The sequence below is a fragment of the Puma concolor genome, chromosome C1 (assembly GCF_028749965.1).
Source record: "Puma concolor isolate L17-30 chromosome C1, mPumCon1.1.hap2, whole genome shotgun sequence".
Classification (NCBI taxonomy): Eukaryota; Metazoa; Chordata; class Mammalia; order Carnivora; family Felidae; genus Puma; species Puma concolor.
This window is the reverse complement of record NC_141674.1, coordinates 23,882,344-23,901,814: the sequence shown is the minus strand read 5'-3', so window position 1 is coordinate 23,901,814 and position 19,471 is coordinate 23,882,344. Positions and strand designations below refer to the sequence as shown.

Sequence of the window (19,471 nt, the reverse complement as noted above, 5' to 3'; positions counted from 1 at the left end):
CAGTCCTGCCAGATTCGCTTTATATGTCTCACCAAAATAAATATAAGTTCACGATACATATAAATTCGCGATTATTCTAACTTCCTGGCAGGTGTTTTCCTCTGCGATTGTATTGCTTAGGATTGGACCAATGTGACAAAGACTCTAAAAACAGTGCTTAAAATAAGAGAGAAGTGTATTTTTTGTTCATTTCAAAGTCCACAGCTGGGGCATCCTGTGGGGTTTGGCAAATGGGGATCCCAGCAGGAGATGAGATGGAAGGAAGAGAGTGGAATCGGGGTGTTTATTTCCCAGCTCCTTCTCTCTGAGGTCTCCTCTGCTCTAGAAGCCCTTTCCATCTGAGCACGGGTCACCTCTCCCTGGCTTTGACCCTGCAGGCTTAGGGGTGAAAGCTTTGCTGCTGTTGCTAATGCTGCCCCAGGCTCTTGCACTCTCCCTTGTGACTCCCCTACGCCCTGCTTTGTCATTAGTCCTTTTAAAAATAAATGCTGCCCCAATTCCCCTAATCAAAGTATGCCATCCGTTTCCTGTTGGGACCCTGAGTGATGCAGGCTGGCATCGTGTGTTTAAGTCATTGATTCTGAATGCCTTTAGGCAAGGGCGCGCTAACATGTGCTGGACACAGGCGCACTCCCTGCTTTCACACTCCTGGCTCGCTCTTGGATCTGCCTGGTCTCAAAGACCATTGAGACGGAGACCCTGGGTTCATAGCCCCAGGCTAAGAGAGTCACAGCCTCCAGGTCTCCAGAGCTTCCTAGTGCCCGGGGGGGAAAGGGAGTACTCAAAGCCCATCAGTAACACCCACTTTGTCCATTTCAACACCTGTCCAGCTTGGCCACTAGTTCAATAGCCAGAGCTGTCTCTCCTTGGCCAAACTCAGTATCTTGGGGTCACAGGGACTCACCTTTGTCTGAGGATGCTTTATTACTTTAGGTGGGTCAATACTTTCACTTAATGCCTGTCAGCTTCTGCAGGACCACACTAGCCTGGCCCTTTGAGATGACTTTGGACATCTCTACTCTGATTCATTACATATCAATTTCTTGTGTCCAACTCTCAGTGGGCCCAGCTTGTTTCCCTCATATCCTCATTCTCAGGGAAGTTCTCAATTTAGGTCTCACAGAGGTCCCTGTTCCCATTGTACAGACTGGGAAACTGAAGATCAGAGTGGAAAGTGAGATTCAGGAATTTAGGGGAGCTGGAATTTGAACCTGGGTCTGTCTGGCTCTGAGTTAGAGGCTTTCCAAGGGAAGTGTGTGTGTGTGTGTGTGTGTGTGTGTGTGTGTGCGCGTGCTGGCAGGGGATGGATGGGGGGGGGAACAGGGCAGCCTGAGTGGAGGCAGGAGGGGGGGATGATGCCACAGGTGAGAGAAACCTCAAAGCCAAAACCTCTCGCGGACAGGCTGGGGCACGACATGTGGGTAACTGGTGCAGAGTGGGGGCCACAGCAACCACAAGCCTCTGAAGGCCAACAGACTGAGAGCCATCCCCAGTTCTTCCCCTTCCTTCTTTATCCCCTTGGGCCAGTCTCCGGACTCAAAGAGCAGTTATGAGGGAATGTATGTCCAACATTGGTACACAGTCAGCTTGGATCTCTTCCTGATCTCTCTGGGCTGCGGTAGGGCGACCTACGGATTCAGCCACCAGGGGGCCCTGTTGCCAAGGGTGACCAGGCATCTGGGCCCCGCCAGGGTCATCCATTCCTTCAATCATTCCTCCACTCTCCCAACAAACAGCTCCTGTGTCCCTTCTGTGCCCAGTAGAGGTTGGAGGGATGCCAAGAGCACAGAGGGCAAGGCACAGCCCTGTTTGAGAAGCCTACAGTCAGGAAGGCATACTATGCTGGACAAAGTGGGGTGGGGGTAGGAGCTCAGAGGACTGTGATGACCATACAGAGTCAGGAAGGCTTCTCAGAGGAGGAGGCTTTCAATTAAAAAAAAAAAATGTTTATTTTTCAGAGAGAACAAGTGGGGAAGGGCAGAGCGAGAGAGGGCAACAGGATCTGAAACACACTCTGCCCTGATGACAGAGACCATGCTCTGGGGCTCAGACTCACGAACCATGAGATCATGACCTAAGCTGACTCTGACCGAGCCACCCAGGTGCCCCTGAGGAGGAGGCTTTTGAACTTGACTTTCCAGGATGAGCAGTGATTTGCTCCTGCTCTGCAGACTCTCACACCTCCTTGCAGCCCCAAGCCAAGCCGTCCTGGGTGTTCATAACCCACATGACTCCCCCTCCCTCCAGGCACACCGTGACCACCAGCTTCTGTGAGCCCCCAAACTTCAGGCCCTAGTCATCCCTGCAGAGTTAGAGGCCACAGAGCCTGCTTGGGTACAAGATGAAGGGCAGCTGCGTGTGCACAAGGACAGAGGGCAGGGAAAACCCAGGCTTTGGAGCCTGACAGTTGAAGTTCTCTACCAGTTCCTAGCAATGCGTCCTTGGGGAGGGCACTTCACTTTCCCTCCCCTTCCCCCAGCGTTTCCTCCCCGTAAAACAGGGGGGAGGGGTCGGGGGGGGGCGGGTAATAACCATCCTTGCCTATAGCGCATATGTCCAGTAAGGCTCATTTGGCAGCCGTCTCCCTGATCTATGAAGTGGCAAACTCCCGTTAACCATCTCGTCATCGCATTGAGAGGGCATTGAGAGGTGGACCCTGCCGCGACCCTTGGAATAGGAAGCAGGATGCTACCCTCCAAGGGTTGCTTGGACTCAGCCTTGCTTCACCTTGGGAAGAGGCCGCCTTGCAGGTTGTGGTCAGAACCACAGAATTTTCAGGAAGTGGGTGAAATCCTCCAGGGCTCAGCAGGGAGTCGGGGGGGGGGGGGGGGAGGCTGGCGGGGGGGGGGGGGGCGCGTGGGGAGGAATCTCTCACTCTTTGACCTGCAAAGGGGATCTCTACAAATTCACTGGAAGACAGTGTGGTCCGTATCCAGCTCCACCATTTATCAGCTGTGTGGCCTTAGAAGTCACCCCCCCTCCCTGAGCCTCGACTTCCTTGTCTGTCAAATAGGAGTAACAGTGATCCCTAGCTGCCATGGGCATTGTTCTGTCATCTGCTCAGCTTCACCCACTTGCCCTGGAACAGCAGCCCTCTCCTTTTTTGGGGATCTCCTCCGCTCCAAACACTGTTAAGGCCAGGGCTGTCCCCACTCCTATGATCCTGTCCCTTGGCCACAAGTGATTGGCCCACAGGTGGACATCTGACCACAGCCAGGCTGATCAGAAGCCTTCCCTGTTCCATCGGTCTTGTTTGGAACCCAAACTGAGAAAATCGCTGCGGGCTGAAAAGCTCAGGAGCTGTCATCACTGGCCACATGTCCTTCCTCATGGCAGTTCGTCTGCAGAGGGAAAGGCAGAGGAGAGAGAGGGACAGTCGGTAGACCCAGCAGTATCTGGGCCCCTGTTTTGGGCTGTGCTCGGGCCCAGCAGCTCTGCTCACAATCTAGGAGTTGGCCTCTCCCTTGCATTCTGAGAGTCACCTCTCCGGTTGGCATCGATTTCTAAAGATATACTTTCTCACAGGGATGTGCGTAGTAACAAATGAGCTAAAGCATGTGAAGCACCCAACCCAAGGCCCGGCCTGCTGCAGGCTCGGTAAGCATAGATTCCTTTCCCTTAATGGGCACCAGGCGAGGATGAGGATTTGGCAAAGATACCAGGAAGATGTGAGGCGTCAGTACTCGTGAAGTGATAGAACTCAGCAGCTCCGGGGAGACTAGAGTCAGGTGACTCGGGACCCCACAGGGCCCCACAGGAGACCAGGATGAATGCCCAAGCAGAACATTTAGTGGATAGGAAAGGACAGGACTAAGGAAAAAAAAAAAAAAATCCTGCCTCATTCCTGCGTAGGAGCAAAGGTTGTCAACAGGTACTCCGGCTGTGCCGAGAATGGTGGACTAGACCATGGACGCCAGGAAAGGAGCGTTTGAGCTGGGGTTTTAAGGACGAGTAACAGTTTCCCAAGCAGGGAGAGGACTGGGAAGGGACACTGGACCATCACTGCCAATCAGCCACTACCACTAACGCAAAGCCGATTAGTAGGAGGATTCAGCCCTCCTGGGTTTGAATCCTGCATCGGCCAACTTTCAAGATTCTTCTATGCTTCTGTTCCTTATCTGCAAAATAAGGAAATAGGAGTTTGTTTCTAGTATTAAATGAGATCGTATACGTAAAGCACTCGGAACAATGTGCTGGCAGAAAGCTGCGGTTAAGCACTCAATAAATGCTTAGCTCATTATGAAAAGCCTCTGCATTATCAAGTCCAATGCCCTTAAAATGATTACAGCTGTCACCATTTGTTGAGCCCTTCATAAGTCCCAAGCATTGCGCTACATGCTTGGCATGTTTTGTCTCCTGTAATCCTACCAACACCACCAGGAGATGAGTACTATCATCCCCACTAGAGAGAAAACCAGAGGCTCTGAGACGGCAAGATTAAGCACCGGGAGTGTAACCAACAGAGCAGGGGTTCAAACCCAGGTCTGCCTCAAGACCCAAGCCCTTGGCCCGGAGAGAGAAAGGGACCAGCCTCAGGACACACAGCAAGGGAGTGGGATGCCAGGATTTATGAACTACCCAAGGGCAGGTACCCTGGCTGACGGAGGTTACTGAGGTACTCGCTCAGCCCTCCCCAGCACCCTTCCGCCACCCGCACCCGCACCCTCTCCCGCTCCAGGGCGGCCGGGAGGCCCTGGGGCTCCCTGGCCGCGGACAGAACTGAGGAAGGGCTGGGCCGACCGCCACGGGTCCGCAGATCGCCCGCCCACCCCGTGTTGGCACAGCCGGAGGCCCGAGACGCGGCCGCGCCCCTGTTCCCCTCCCTTCCCCACCCCGCTCTGCTTCCGCCAAAGGTCCTTGCAGAAAATTCCAGCCTCGCCCGGCCGCACGGGCGCTGGACGGGGGTTTTTCCCAGCGGGGTGGGAGCAGCCGGGCGCGTCCCGGCCCCGCGGAGGCGGTGGTGGGCGGGCGCCCCCTCGGGCCCCGCTCGGGACTCCCCTCCCGCCCTCGTCCCCGCCCGCCCCCCCCCAAGGCGGCTTTGGCTCCTTGCGGACGGGCGGGCCGCCCAGGGGAGCCGGCTCGGGACGTCCTGGCAAACAGGAAATGAGACAAAGGCGGCCGCTTATCGGGAGCCCAGCATTCCTTTCAGGTGATGCCGGGACGCGGTCCCGAGGGGCTGCCTGTCCCGGAGGAGGACCTCCCGCTGTCCCCCTTCAGGCTCCCCCTGCCTTTCGGTCGGCGGGGTCGGGACCAGGACGATTGCTGCCTCCGGGAGCCCCCTCCCCAAGCGCAGCCCTCCTGGGCTCTTGGAAAGAAAGGGACCCCAGCGCCCAGAGGGACCGGCTGGGCGGGGGTCTTGGGAGCCAAGTGGAGGGAGAAAGAACAGGGCCTAGCCACTCAACCATTCCACAAACCGTAATGCCCCCTTATACCAGGGTACAGGTGTGGGTGCCAGGACCCCTAATGAACCCGACCCAGTCCCTGCTCTCAAGGAACTTCCAGCATAACAGAGGAGGTAGGTAGACACCCAGAGAAGTGAAAATACTGGGTGAAAGGGCAGGGTGTAGATGAGTCCAGGCAGGGGGTGTCGAGGCCATGCTGGGTGGGGTTGGTGGTTTGGGAAAGCTGGGGTCCCTTGCACAATACCTGACACATCAGCAGCCCCTTCAGGTACTACCTGAATGAGGGTACAGTGGAGTTGGCTTTGAAACAGCAGAGGGGCAAGCGGAGGATGGAATGGAGGGGCATCTAGACTGGGGAACAGCATGTGCAAATGCCTGACGGTTCTGCCTGTGCACAGGACATCTGAGGGGCAGTGAGGACTCTGGAATAGCCTGGGCACGGGCTGAAGAAGCTTTGGTGAGGAGGCTGGTGGAGTGGGTCCTCATGGCCTAAAAATACGGGGATCCTGGGGAGGTGGGGTAGGGAGAGTACTCAGAGAGGCAGGTCCAGCGTGGCCCAGGGGCAGGGGGAGGAGGCAGTGGGGGGGGGGGGGGGGCTTCGCCTGGGTGGCTTGGAGAGGCTGATCTGCGGAGACAGAGGCTCCAGCCTCTGTGGGGCTGTGCCCCCCTTGCCTGCTGGGTACTGGCGCCAGTTCTGCTGATTGGTGGGTCAGGCTCCCCCCACTGGGCAGCGCTGACTCAGCGTCTGAAAGGTGGTTCCCACGGGCCCATGTCTCTCTGAGGGCCAGAGGCCATGCCATCCATGCCCCACCTCCAAGTGGGTCCGTGCCCAGGACCACTGACAAATAGGGCCGAATGGCGGCTAAGATTTCTAGCCTCCCCACCCCTGCCGACCAGCAAGGCCTCAGGCCCTCCTTCCTGCTGTCTGACCGTATGCCATACCAGCCAGGGCCTGGCTTTCCACTCCCCAAAGTTCCAAGGTACTACAGTTATCAGTACTCTTTTTATTTTTAAAACCGTGAGAAGAAAAATAAATATCTTTGGAGGATAAGAGTACGGGGGTGGGATGGGGTAGTGGGGCTGGAGACTTGGGGGTGTCCTGGCTTCCGTGGTCTTGAGCCGGGGGGGTGCCCGGGGCCTGGGATCTGCAGGCCCGCTCCTCCCGGGCCAGGCCCTGCCCAGTCCCCGCTGGGAGGTCTGGGGGCTCCGCCAGCCTCGCCTGCCCGCGGCTCCCAGGCGGGGCGCTGCGTCAGCGGAACCTGCGCGAGGGGGATTAGACCCCAGGCGCCCGCCTGCGCCCCCGGAGCTCCGTCGGGCGGGGCGGGATGGGCAGCGTCGCCCCCCCCAGGGGCTCTTCCGCCGGCCAGCCCGGCGCGGTGCCAGGGCCTCAGCGGTGCGCCATGTCCTCCATGCCCACGCGGCCCCAGACGCCCAGCACGAAGCTCTCGATGTCGCACTCGTTGGCGCCGCGCACGATGCGGAAGTGGCCCCTCTCGCCCCAGGCTGGGCCCCACGAGTTGGCCGCCGTCTGGGGATGAGGAGGGGCGGTGGTGAAGGGGGCGGGCAGGGGGAGTGGGGGGCGGTGAGAAGGCAGCAGCCGCAGGGCACCCCCCGCAGGGACTCACCCAGTATTTGAGCGTTCTTCCGTCGGGCAGCGTCTCCTGTCCCCACCTGAGGAGGGCACGGCAGAGCCAGGGAGGGAGAGGACGCTGATTCCACCTGCCTTGAGGGGCTCGAACCCCAGGGCACTTTCCGTTCCAGGCTTGGGCGGGGCTCTAACCCTCTCTCTACTCTCAGTCCCCACCTTTCAAAGTCTGTGTGCCCACGCCCACGTGGGGTTGGGCACCAACGGAATAACTGGAGGGGTGAGCCGAAAGGGGGAGAACTTGGGCCTCCCTCCTCCAGGGCCCCACATCCTGGGGACCAGGTCTCCGGGACCTCACAACTTCACACGTCTGCCTGCCCTCTCTCCTCACTTGGGAAGCCAGGGAGGGTTGGGTACCAGGGACCGCAAGGTTGGGGTACCTTGGAGGCCCCAGACTCCCACTGCAAAGTACATTTCATTGGTTGGACAATTGAAATCAGTGACTGGAACATCTTTGGGTATATCAGGTGGGGGCACTGAAGCCCGGGGGTGGGGGTCCGTGAGTCAGGCAGAGTTGGGGTGGGTGCTGAGATGGAGAGAGGTTGAGCAACCCTTGAATCCTTGTCTGTATTACACTGCAGTGGATTTTATCACAGTGTGTAAGGGAGGACCAGTTCCTAGAAAACCTTCAAAGGCCCCCACTCTCGAGTGCGAGGCAAACCTCTCCTCTTTTTCTGTCTTGGTCTGCTCCTCTTCGAAGCGGGGCTTTGCAGAGAGACGGGACGGATTCGAGGTAGGCTCGGAGCCCCCCAGTGCAAGCCCTGCGGCCCCCTCCCCTCTCTGCCCTCCAAGCCCCTCACCCTGTGATCTTGACCGAGTGGGTCCCGTGCCGGCGGTATCGCTCTGGCCTCCCAAGGCTCACTGGGGTGTGGCTGTAGATGCCGCCCTGGTACAGGAAGAAGTCCTCGTGCACCTCCATGAGAGCTGTGGGCAGAGGTCCAAGTAGGCCCGGCTCAGTCCATCGGCACAGGTCTGGAGACGCATGCCCAGACCCATACCAAGACTCTAAGTGTCCCCCCACCCCCCTCCCCGCCCAGGGTGCTGCCCGTGGGGAGGGGACAAGGTCCCACTGACTCCCAGCCCCAGTGGGAGTTGCTACCCAATGCTGTGCAGACCCCCTGTGCTGCCGTGCCGTGCTCGGTCTCAAGCAGACACGAGCTTCTGGAACCAGGGGGCAGGATGAGGGGCGTTTACCTTGGACAGGGCCGTTCTCCATCAGTTCCTTCATGATCTCCTTCTCCTGGAGGGTTGGGGGTGGGGAGGAGAGTGTCGATCAGGCGTGAGGCTCCAGCCTCTGGCCAGCCTTCCTGCCTCTGCCCCTTCAACCAAGTATAAACTTACGCTGGAGCCGAGGCGGTAGGCAGGAGTGACCTGGTAGATGTCATTGGCATGGACATGGCTACTGGGGCATCGGGCAGTGGCCTGGCGCTTGCCCCGACCCATGGCCCGGCTGTGCATCATACAGCGGGGCGCGGGGCCAGCCTCGTCCCGCTCGCTGCCCATGAACGGGTAGCAGTGGTCGGACACAACCCTGGAGAAGGAGGAAGGAGCAAGGAGAGGTGAATGTGATGGGCGTGGCCCTGGCCCCTCCTGAGGGTTGCCTTCCTGAGGCCCCCGCTTCACATCCTCCTCCCTGCCCACGCCCTCTGCTGCTCACCCTCGACGTCGCAGGAACCACCAGGCCCCATCGAGACGCCCACCACGGCAACCCTGCTGGTTGTGGGTGTTACAAGACAGCAGGTTCTGGGGCGACAGGACAGGTGCCATATGCCCCAGGGAATGGATTGAGACGCGATCGGATGCCACGGCTGGTGGGGGAGGGGGGGAGGCAGAAGGGTCGTCAGGGGGCTCGGGCCTTGGCCCTCCTTTCCTGCTGCCCCAGCCTCCACCCTTGGACGTACCTGCTGTGGAGAAGGCCCAGGAGCCTGCACAGTTGCCCTGGTCAAGAGGCCCATGGATCAGGTTGGGCCACTTCTCAGAGGCCTCGAACGCTGTGGGCAGCACCTCCCCTGGGCCCAGAACTGTCTGCAAAGCAAAAGTCACTCCGTCTGCCTCCTGCCTCTGCCCCTGTCTACCCTTCAGGGGCCCGTTGGCACTGAAGGGCCACCAAGAGTCTAGGGCCTTCCGCGGTTCGATCTTGAGCATTCCTGCTGCCGAGCGATTCCAGTGATCTCCACATCGACTCAAGGGGAAGACCCAAGCACCATTTGATGCGTTCTCAGGGTCAGGTGGGGGTGGCCAGTCCTGATGAGTTGCGGATGAGGGAACGGAGGCCAGCAGAGAAGTGGCCAGGCCAGGGTCACCCACTCTTCCTTCTCAACCCCCACTCCCTCATTCTTCCTCTGCACCTTCTGATCTGACACTTCCTTCTTCCCACCAGGACCTTGGGCTTTGGGCCCTAAAGGGCAGGGGAGGGAAGAAGCAGTAAGGTCCTGTGACCAGGCAGGCTGCCAAAGCAAACAGCAGGAGGCAGAAAATAGCAGAGGCCCAGGGGAGTAAGGACAGGGGCAGGGGCTGGTCACCCCAGCCTTGAGCTGCTGTCCCTCTGCAGGGAGGGGTACTCTGGCCAAAACTGCCTCCTCCCTGCCTGCCTCTGATGGACAGATCCTGTGGCATGTGCCCCAGCCCCGTCCTGCTGCGGTTCCCCTTCCTCACCCTTTGACTATTCTGGGGATGGTTCCCATTTCTGCCCGAAGGGGGTCCCACTGGCAGGAGGGGAGAAGCCCCCTCCTCCCTCGGGGTTCCACTGAGTCGGCATTTGTTTCCGAGAATTCCTACTCTCTAGCCGGAGCCAGAGGACAATCTGTCCCTCCCTTCCGAAAATACCAAGGTGACCTCCTGGCCCCTTGGGCCCCGACCCAGCTGTACTGGGAGGAATAGCATTTTTCCCAGGCTGGGCAGGCCACGAAGGGACTCGGGCTGGGACCGCAGAACTCAGAATGCGAGCATCAGTTCTCTCTGGGCAGCACATCTTGTTATGGGCAGGAACTGAAGACCCGCAGAAGGGGAGTGATGTGTGTCCAGGGACACACAGCCTCTTGGAGGGGTCTAGGCCCGGGGCCTTGGAGGAACAGGACCCAAGGTGCCAGGGTTCCTGGGGTCCCAGGCCATGGGGAGATGGCAGGATGGACTTACATGAATCTCATTCATATTGGTGACAGAGGAAGAAGGGCGGATGGTGCCCAGGCGGTAGCGAATGCCTTCATCCAGGGTCATGCCCCAGAAGGCGCTGTGGTTCCCAGCCCGCCATCTGAAAGAGCAGGGGATGGGAGTCACAGATCTGCCAGGGCTGAGGGTCCTAGAGGTACGTGCGTATGGGTAGGAGAGACGCATCCTGGCCAAGCCTACGCGTGGGTGAAATCTGGGTGTGCCTGGCAGCACGTACATCTCGGGGGGAATGTATGTGTGTCTGTGCCACCTGGGGGCATCTCCAGGGCCTCTCACCCGTAGTTGCCCCGGTTGATGGCGTTGATCATGTCTTCGTCCACCAGGCATGGCTCCTGGTCACACTCCCACTGCCCTTGCTCCTGGCAGGTGCTAGAAGAGCAGAAACGAAGACGTGGGGGGGGGGGGGGGGTGGGGGTGGGGCTGGGCATCCTCTGAAGGGAGGGGGGCTCAGAAGTCAACATGGACCTGAGGCTCTGTGCCAGCGGTGATGGGAAGACCCCTAGATGATCCCATTCAGCCTGGTGGCTTCAGATGTCAACGTCAAGTGCCCAGTTCTCGGGTTTGTATCTGCTGCCTGGATGGATCTCTCCCTAAACTCCAGATCCAAGGACACAATCTCACCACTGGGGTGTCCAACAGCAGCTCAACCCGACCACATCCCAAGCCGAATTTCTGACCCCCCCACTCCCATGCGTGCTCTCCCCACGGTCTGTGGAAAACGTCCACTCCGTCCTTCCCGAACCTCAGGCCGGGAGCCTGGGAGTCACCCTTGACGCCTGCCCTCAGGCGCTAATTTGATTCATTGGCAGGTCCCGTTGGCTTTCCCTTAAAAGCACATTCAGGATCCAAACCGCGTCTCATTCTCTCCTGCAGCCATCGCGGGCCAATCACCTTTCCCCTGGATTCTGCCACAGCTTCTCCGCTGTTCTCCCCATGTCTGCCCTGCACCCACACTTCGGTATATTTTTACTACAGCTACCAGAGGACCCTGTGCAACCCAAGTGGTATCATGCCATCCCCCTGCCCAAAACCCCCCCTTGGCTTGACATCACATTGTAAGAGCCGGCGTCCTGGCCGTGTTAACAAGGCCCTGCGTGATCTGTCCTCCTGTCCCCTCTGTGACCCCCTCCTCTGAGTCCTGGCTCCTGGGCCTCCAGCCAGGCTGGTCCCCTGACTGGTCAACAACAGCCGTGCTCCTGCCCCAGGGCCTTTGAGCTGCTCTTTTCCCCATATCCCCAACGCTCACTCTCACTTCTTCCAAGTCTCCATTCACACGTCACCTGCCCTGGCCACCTTCCTATCCCGCTTCCAGGTTTTATTTTCCCCTGAGCACGTCGTCACTCTCTGGCACGCTATATCTTGAGCTATGTGTACAGCTTATCCCTGCTTCCTCACAGACGCTCAGGTCCTGGAGAGGAGGGATTGTGTGGTATCTTCAGAGCCTAGAAACCAAAACCTAGCACATGGCAGGCCCCCAATAAACATTTGTTGGATGAACGAGTGAATGAGGCACTGTGGTGAAGAGGCTAAGAGCAGGGGTCCTGAAATTCAAGTCTTGGGTTCCAACTGGCTGACTAGTCATGTGACCTCAGGTGAACTCTCTCCCTCAGTGTTTTTGTCCATAAAACGAGGAAATGAATAGTCCCACCTTCCAGGAATTAAATGGCAGGGTTTTATAAAGCTTATAAAGCATTTAGCACAGGGCCTGGCCCATCTTAGGTGCTCAAGAATCATTACCTACTGCTCTAGGTCTTGGGCCAGACACCCCAGACTCCCCGTCTCTGGAGTTTCAGACTCCCATCCACCTGGCCCCCTCACATCTCCTCTGGGTGTATCTCAAACTGAAAATGGCCCACACTGCCCTCCCCCCAACCCGCTCCTTCCCTAGCATCCTCAGCTCAGGAAATGGCACCTTATTCACGCAGGTGTTCAAACCAGAGCTCGCCGCGGTCCATGGCGTGCCCCCATTTCCTGTGCCCGCCATCAGCAGGTCCTGGGATGGCACATCGTGGAAGGCTCTGCATTCACCTGCCCCTCACCCCCCCCCCCCCCACTGCTACCACCCTCCTCCAGTCCCTTGTCACCTGTCACCCGGACCATGCCTTCCTACCCAGGCTCCCTGCCTCTCTACACCCCCCACCCCCGCCCAACCCACCCCCACGGTGCATTCCCTAGCCACTCTGAAGCCCGAGAGATCTCTGAATGACATAAATCAGGCAGTGTGCCTCCAAGTGGCTTCCCCCGGCACTTAGAACAAAATACAAAACCCTCAGCACGGCTTATGAGACCCATGGACGCGGCCTGTACCTCCTTGGGCCTTCTGTCCCCACCTCATAACCACAGTGAGGTCTGTCCCACCTCCTAGCCTCCCATGAGCTATGGCCCCCATGCTCCCTCCTTGTCTAGCCATCTTCCCTTGTCCCTACTCCACTCTACACGAGGAACCCCCCCACCCATGATGCCCTTTCCCCGCCACACCTGTCGCAGGCTGTCATATGTTTATTTGTGTGTGGGCTCCTTCGTTGTTAGACCGGAGGCTCCCGTGCAACCTCAAGGGCGGTCTACCACATCTGGCTGCACCTCCCTGGCCCGGCACAGGGCCTGGCACATAGTAGGTCTTTAACAAATAGGTGTCAACGGATCAGGGCATTCTATGAATTCTATAATGCTTTTACAAGCTCATAACTCTGCTATTACAAGAGGCTAAACTGCCTCCTTCCCCTGTTGCCTTTTAAGGAGCCTCAAGGGAAACAAACCCAGTATGGCTGGGCTCCTAGGCCCTGGGAGTGGGCGGGGGCACTTTCGGGACAGAGGGAGGAGGCTGCGTAGGAAGCGGCTCTCTCAGGCTTCTCTTCCTTCTCAGGCTCTCCAAGCATTCCTCGAGGGCTCACGCAGCCTAGAAGGCCTGCAGACACGACCCCACACCCTCACTCAGGTGCCGGGCACAGGGAATGGGGGCGACCAAGTGCAGTGAGGGACCTCGGGCTGGTCAGTCCTTTCCTGCCACCTCCCTCTTTGCCCCCAGGGCTGCCCAAGCAGGTCTAGACTGGGCTGGTGGCAGCAGGCCCCAGCATTCCAGAGGGGCCCAGGGTGGCCAGGCCCCAGGGATAAGAGTGGGAAAGAGGTTAACCCATCAATGCCCAGAGACGTCCTATCTGGAGCTGCAGGCTCGTGCAGGCACGTTCCATGTTTCTGCACACACGCGCCCAGTCCACACACACTCACGCCATACCCACACGCGCGTTCTCTCACGCGGACACATGCTGAACCCTATTCGTCCCCACTCCCCTGTGACCCAACACCCCTCACACCAGTGAGGCAATGGAAACAGCTTATGCGTAATGCATTCCAAAAAGTGTCCTCCTCCCTGGGGCCTCTGCAGTCCCAGGCAAAGAGGGCGTGGTGTGGCGTGGGTGCAGGGCCACCTCCTCAGAGCCACAGGGTCCCCATCATTTCCATTAGGCCTTCAAGGCTTCCTACCCACCCCCTCCCCATTTCCCACCTCAGGCCTCAGATTAGAGTAGGGGAGCACCCCTGACCCTTCACCCTCCTACCAGAACGGGCAGGGCGGGGGAGGGGCCACATTCCCGGGAAGGCCCTGCTGCAGGTTGGCGGCCGACCAGCTCAGCCGTCCCTGACCCTCATCCCGTCCAGGGCAGCGGATGCTACAGTCAGAGGTTTCCTTCCTGACGCCCCCTTCTCCAGATTCTCCCGTACATGGAGAAAGGTTGGGAGGGGCAGTGGCCCAGCCCGAGCCAGCAGGGACAGGGAAGCACTCCCAGCTCAGGGGCCACACCTGGGGCCAGGCATCCATGGCTGGCCACTCCTGGGGAATGCTGTTAGAGTGTTGTCTTAGGAGTTGATAGGATGGGTGTAAAAATTCTCATGTTACAGACGAAGAAACTGAGGCTCGGAGAAGGGAAAGGACTTGTCCCCCGCACGTGAGCCGCAGGCATCGGGTCTGAACCAAGTCTGCGGGCCATAGAGCCCACAAGGCAAGCCCCCTTCAAGCTCCGCATACTCACCAACGGTTACAGTTGTCCCAGTAGGTTCCTAAGATTGGATAGATGCGACTCCCATGGGTACATCCTGGAAGGAGGGAAGAGGAGGAGAGAAGTGGAATCAAGACCAGAGACTACGGGCTCGGGTGGCCAGGTCCTCAGAAGTCAGGTGTTGGGAATCCTCCCAAACACACACACACACACACACAACACACACACACACACACCCCAGCCCTCACTGAAACTAAAGTCAAACTATAACTTCCTAAGACATCTCCCGCTGGGTAACATACCAACAGCTACCTGGGAAGTTCTTCAGTGACCCCCAACTTGGCTCCTTCTTGCTTCACTTGGATACCAGCCATCACATTCCTTAGATCCTTTACCATTTACATGAGTTGAAACTTGGAGATGGGGAGTGGGAGGGGCGTGGGGAAACCGAGGCCCAGAGAAGGCAAGCGACTCCCCTAAGATAACACAGCACTTCGGGATGTGACAACCTAGGTATTCGGTCTCACCCCCACAGGCCCACAGAACTGGGGGAAGGGATTCAAGTGATTCTCCTATGGGACTAGGGGCAAGGGCGTGGGAAAGGATGGGGACAGGGCTGAAGGAAGGAAGACATTCGCCCCACCTCCCAGGTGTGACCAGCCATCTCAGGGTAGAGAATCCTGAGCAAAGGCAGAGGAATGGTGGAGATGAGCCTGACCAGCTCCCCCCACCCCCCCAGGCTTTATCAGCCTGAGGGTGAGTCAGCAGGCGGGGCCAGCACCTTCCACGTCTGGCAGGGAGACAGGACTGGGAGAAAGGGCAGGAGACTGCCTTTCTCCTGGGCCAGCTTAGAACCCCACCGACCAAGGATCTTCTCTCTTTCAGTCTTGCTGGAGAGATTCAAGTCAGACCAGAGGGGAGAGGGGGACGTCCCAGAGCCACAGACAGCGGGGCGGGGGCTCTCCCCAGATTCTACAAAGCCTCCCCTGGACATGTCAGTGCGTCCGCCTCGCTCCTGAGCCTTGCTGAGTCTGGGGTTGACAAGGCGACCCACCCTCCTGGCCGTCTGGTGCCCACCTGGGATGGGGGGAAAGGGGGGTGGCACGCCGAGGCAGAAGTCCCAGAAGTCAGGGCAGCAGTCGGAGACGGTGCGGTTGCAGAAGAGGTCACAGTAGCAGGTGGCACCCAGGTAGGGCAGGGCGCAGTCGTCGGCACGGCCCCGGCAGCACAGGTCCTGCCCCCCGCAGTACCGGCCGCCCGCATCCCGGATGCCCCGCAGGTGCAGACCCGGGGCTAGCTCCCGGCGCCCACGACCCCGCCGGGCACCCAGGGTCAACTCGCCGGCCAGCAGCAGCAACAGCAGCAGCCCCAGTGGACATCGCCACATGGTGCCTCCTGGGCCCGGGGAGGGCAGATGTCAGGGGTCAGAGGTGGCGGGCTGCAGAGACTCCCTGGCACCCCAGGGACTGATCTCCCAGCTTCCTGGGGCTGTGAGTCCAAGGGGGTTCAGCAGGGTCAGAGACCCTGATTCCTGCGTCCCCAGGCAGGACCCGGGAAGGAAGGGGACAGGGCAAGAAATGGAGCCCCTCCCTGACCTGCCCCGGAGACCTTCAAGGACAGGAGGTGGGGATTGTGGCGTTCTTGGTGCCCCTGGCTCAACACCCACAGCTCGGACTGAGGTCTCCTTTCCTATCGGGGTCCCTCTGCCCCTCTTTCAACCTCCATGCCTGACGCCGGTACCCCCTGAGCTTGTGTTCCTCTGTGTCCGTCCCGTGCCCCCCTCCACTCTCCTTCTCTGCCATCCCTCGCGGTCCCTCCGCCTGCCCCCTCTTCTCTGTTCCCTCCTTCTGAATACACCCCACACCCCCTGCCCCCTGCGCAGGGGAGCGTCCCTACCTGGTGACGGGCTGCGCCCGGGCTGCCCCACGCGCCTCCGGCCTCCCGGCTCCTGCCACCACGGGACACTCAAAGTCAAGGGAGGAGTGCGGGGCGGGACCGCTTTTTGCACCGCCCCGCCCGCAGCACCGCCCCCCGGCCCAGGAGGCGGGGGGGAGGGGCCCCGGCTGGCCCCGCACCTGGAGTAGCCCTGTAACTCGGGAGCGGGGACCTGAGAGAGGGTCAGTGAGCATGTGATTGTCCTCGCCGGGTCTCCGACGGCAGCCGTTCGTGCCCTTCGGGGGCGGAACTGCAACCGAAGCAGAAAGGATCGTGGTCTGACACCCGTAAGGACTTCCCAATGGGCCTCGCCGCAGGGCTGAGGGGCTGCCGCGAAGAAGGGGAGAGAGGGGGCAGCGGAGCTCCGAGTTTTGGACCCAACTTTGGGAAATGATGGGGAGGGTGGGGACAGCAAACATCTCTGAGACCCCTCTGACCCTTCAGTATTAAAAACAGCCATGCACTCCCGTGCCCCCCAGGCTTGGGACCGCCCCAAGCCGCCTCCGTTCCCAAGAATGATTGGAATCCAGAGGAGGATGGTTGAGGACCCTGCTCTAGGGGCCTTGGAGGCTCATCCTTCCGAGGGGGTGGGGTGGGTGTGGTGTGGGGGCCGCCTCCCTGCCCACAACTCTTCTTTGGGCCTGCCCTCCCCAGGCTGCCCAGGCGCCTTGCCAACCACTGCCCCCTCTATCAACCCCGAGGGCATCCTGCTTGGCACCTGCCCCCCTCCGGGGCCCAAGGGCAAGAGCCCTGGCAGCTGGTGCCCCCCCGCGGAGCCCCCCTTCCTGCCCGGGGGATAAACCCTTCCTTTGCCCGGGCCGGCCTGGGCCCCAAACAATGGGGCTTCTGTCCCGCCATGCCCGCCGTCACCTTTTACCTCTCTATTGCGCAAGCCCCTCTGCCAACCAGTTGGGTCCGGGCCAGGGGACTCCAACAGCAGAAAAGATGAAAAACTACACCTGGACAGATTCTCCACCCCCAGACGGGCATCTCACACCAGCCCCTGGGGCAGGGGGCGGGGGGAGGGAAGCATCAGGCATGGGGATTCCCTTTGCCCTCTCTCTGACCACTCCACACCCCTCCCCCAGCCTGGGGATGTCCTCAGCTGGCCAGCTCCTGGGGGTGGGGGTGGGGGGACCAGGACAACGGCCATCTGTGACTGGGTTACCCCCTGCCAGGGGGCACTGGGCAGGGAGTCACCCTGTTGCAGGGGTGGTGGGGGGGGGAGGGAGCAACGTCCTGGGGCCCCAGCACTAGCACGGACACACCAGGAGCTGGCCTGTCTGCTCCCTGCAGGGACCTGGGAGTCTAGTGGGACTCAGTTTCCCAAAGCCTAGTGGGAAACTGAGGCTCAGAAGAAAACCTGCCCGAGAAAACACGGCCATGAGCATGAAACACGGCCAGAATGCAGACTCCCTACCTGTCACCACCTCACCCCTTTCCCTCCAGTCACCCTTAGTCACTGTCCACAAGTCTCGACACACTCCTGGTTGGGAAGTCCCTTGTCCCGTCTGTCCTCCATTCATCTGACTGCAAGGCGGGCCCCTCGGCAGGCACTGGTGAACGTCACATCCTCGGGGTTGGGGGGTGGAGGCTGCCTTCAGAAGAGCTCATACCCCGAGCGCCTACCTTTGTGGATCAAGTTCAGTTTGGTTCTGGGGCTGGGGGCTGGGGCGTGGTCCTGGAGCACCTGCTTGTCCTCTGCCCCAAATCACTCCCCTGTAGGTCCCCCCCACCCCGTGTGAGCCTTTGCTGTGTGTGTGTGTGTGTGTGTGTGTGTGTGTGTGTGTATGTTCGTCGGGTGTTCTGCTTGAGTACATCTCTGCGTCCGCTTGTCTGTTACCTGTGTGCTGTTGTCTGTGTGTCCGTCTGGATGTGACCTCTGTGCCGGTCATGTGTGTGGCTATCTGTCGGTCAGTGTATTCTTTGCCAGTGTCTGTGTGTTTGTTGGCTTGTGTGTCTGTATGTATAACTGTGTGACTGTCATTGTCTCTGCCCGCCTATCTCCTAGGTGTCTGTCTCGCTAAGTGTCTGTGTATCTGTGTAGGTGTCTGTTTGTGTCTCTTTGCAAGTTTTGGCTCTTTGCCTGTTGTTCTTGCCTGTCTGTGCATAGGAAGCGGGAGCACAGAGCAAGGGAAGATCGCAGAGTCAAGAACAGGGCTTGGGGGGGGGGATGTCCCTTGTCATCACTGATGTTGGCACTAAGCCCAGCCCAAATGGAATCTTGTGACTCCGTGGGTTCCTTGGCCAAAGAGAAGAGGAAAAGGGCAGGGCTAGGGTGGGGGCTCCAGCCCCACTTTCCTTTTCCATGGCCCCCCTCCTTTCCGGGGACTCATTGTCTGTCTTATTCTGGTCCAAGGGCCTGGGGCAGAGCAACAGGTGAGGAGTCACAGCGGGACTTACCCTCTGAGCCCTTCTGCCTTCTGGGAGGCAGGCCACCTGGGCTTGATGATAACTCTGTCCTCCCTCACTTATGATCCTGGGCGGACACTGCCTTTTTTCTCGGCCTTGGTTTCCTATCTGGACCCAAATGCTCCTTAGAGGCCCTTTCATGCTCTTCTCTTTCTACAAAGGGAGGTGTAAGTAAAAAGGGACAGTGACGTGCCTAAGCTCACACAGCAGGGCAGAGGCCCAAGCCTCCTCTCCTGTCTCCAGTCCAGTGCTTACGTCCCCCCGCACCGCGGCTGCCACCACACAGCTGCTCTGGGTGCTCAGAATGGGTTGTTCTCCTCTAGAGGCTGAGCAGAACCTCCTGAGAAGACAGAGGTCCATTGTGCTCTACTGAACCCAGGTCTGTGGCCAAGGGCCCACTCCTTGAGGCTTGGGGACTCAGATGTTTGGGTCCCAAATGACACTCCGGCTAGGGCCGGGGGGTCCCTTGTGGCCCATTGTGGTCAGTTGCCCATGTCCAGAGCTTGGAGCAGTGATATCTGGGACATCCAAGCGAGGACTCATGCTGTGCGTGTTGGGTCATGTCGTGACATGTCAGGCTTCCTGGGGCCTGTTGGATTCCGTCATGAAAAGCCCTGCCTTTGGGGGCTGTGACAGGCAGAATGGTACACCGCTGTGGCACGTTGGAGCTTGAGGCAGGTAAGACTGAGGGTCAAGACTTCCACCTCACGGGAAGATGGACAGATAAACAAGCAGACAAACAAACGTACCCGTAAGTCATTCCACAGAGGGAAGTCTCTGTAGATATGCACACAGCGTGGGGACCTGGGGTTCTGGTGGTCAAGGGCGTCTCCGGGAGGAGCCGATATTCTGGCTGAGACCTGAAGGGCCAGAGGGAGCCAGCCGTTTCTGGAGTCTGGGAGGGTTTTGCAGGGAGC

General features: G+C 59.3%; 1 protein-coding gene across 3 annotated transcripts; it reads right to left on the bottom strand.

The window, feature by feature from the left end:
* Positions 1-6,386: 6,386 nt before the first annotated feature.
* On the bottom strand, positions 6,387-16,638 carry TINAGL1 (tubulointerstitial nephritis antigen like 1). 3 transcript variants are annotated; one of them, XM_086716279.1, is made up of 12 exons: positions 16,104-16,486; positions 15,285-15,602; positions 14,241-14,304; positions 10,492-10,584; positions 10,183-10,297; positions 8,949-9,072; positions 8,705-8,855; positions 8,389-8,578; positions 8,242-8,287; positions 7,848-7,971; positions 7,028-7,073; positions 6,387-6,930 (listed from the first exon to the last, which is right to left on the bottom strand). In XM_086716279.1, the coding sequence occupies exons 2-12, from the start codon at positions 15,592-15,594 to the stop codon at positions 6,790-6,792; spliced, it is 1,404 nt and encodes a 467-aa protein (XP_086572405.1). In that variant the 5' UTR covers positions 15,595-15,602; positions 16,104-16,486; the 3' UTR covers positions 6,387-6,789. The 3 variants fall into 3 exon arrangements, with proteins under 3 accessions (XP_086572405.1, XP_086572407.1, XP_086572406.1); XM_086716281.1 differs by having other exon boundaries at positions 15,285-15,695; positions 16,104-16,231; XM_086716280.1 differs by lacking the exon at positions 15,285-15,602 and having other exon boundaries at positions 16,104-16,638.
* Between the last annotated feature and the right edge of the window lie 2,833 nt (positions 16,639-19,471).

Bases quoted from the DNA above. Each gene is read 5' to 3' on its own strand.
- TINAGL1 (XM_086716280.1), bottom strand. From the start codon at position 16,602: ATGGCTGTTTTTAATACTGAAGGGTCAGAGGGGTCTCAGAGATGTTTG. The intron at 14,305-16,103 runs GTAGGGACGCTC...CCCTCCTTCCAG, and splicing joins CGGGCGCAGCCCGTCACCAG to GATGTACCCATGGGAGTCGC. The intron at 8,579-8,704 runs GTGAGCAGCAGA...CTCCTTCTCCAG, and splicing joins TGGTTCCTGCGACGTCGAGG to GGTTGTGTCCGACCACTGCT.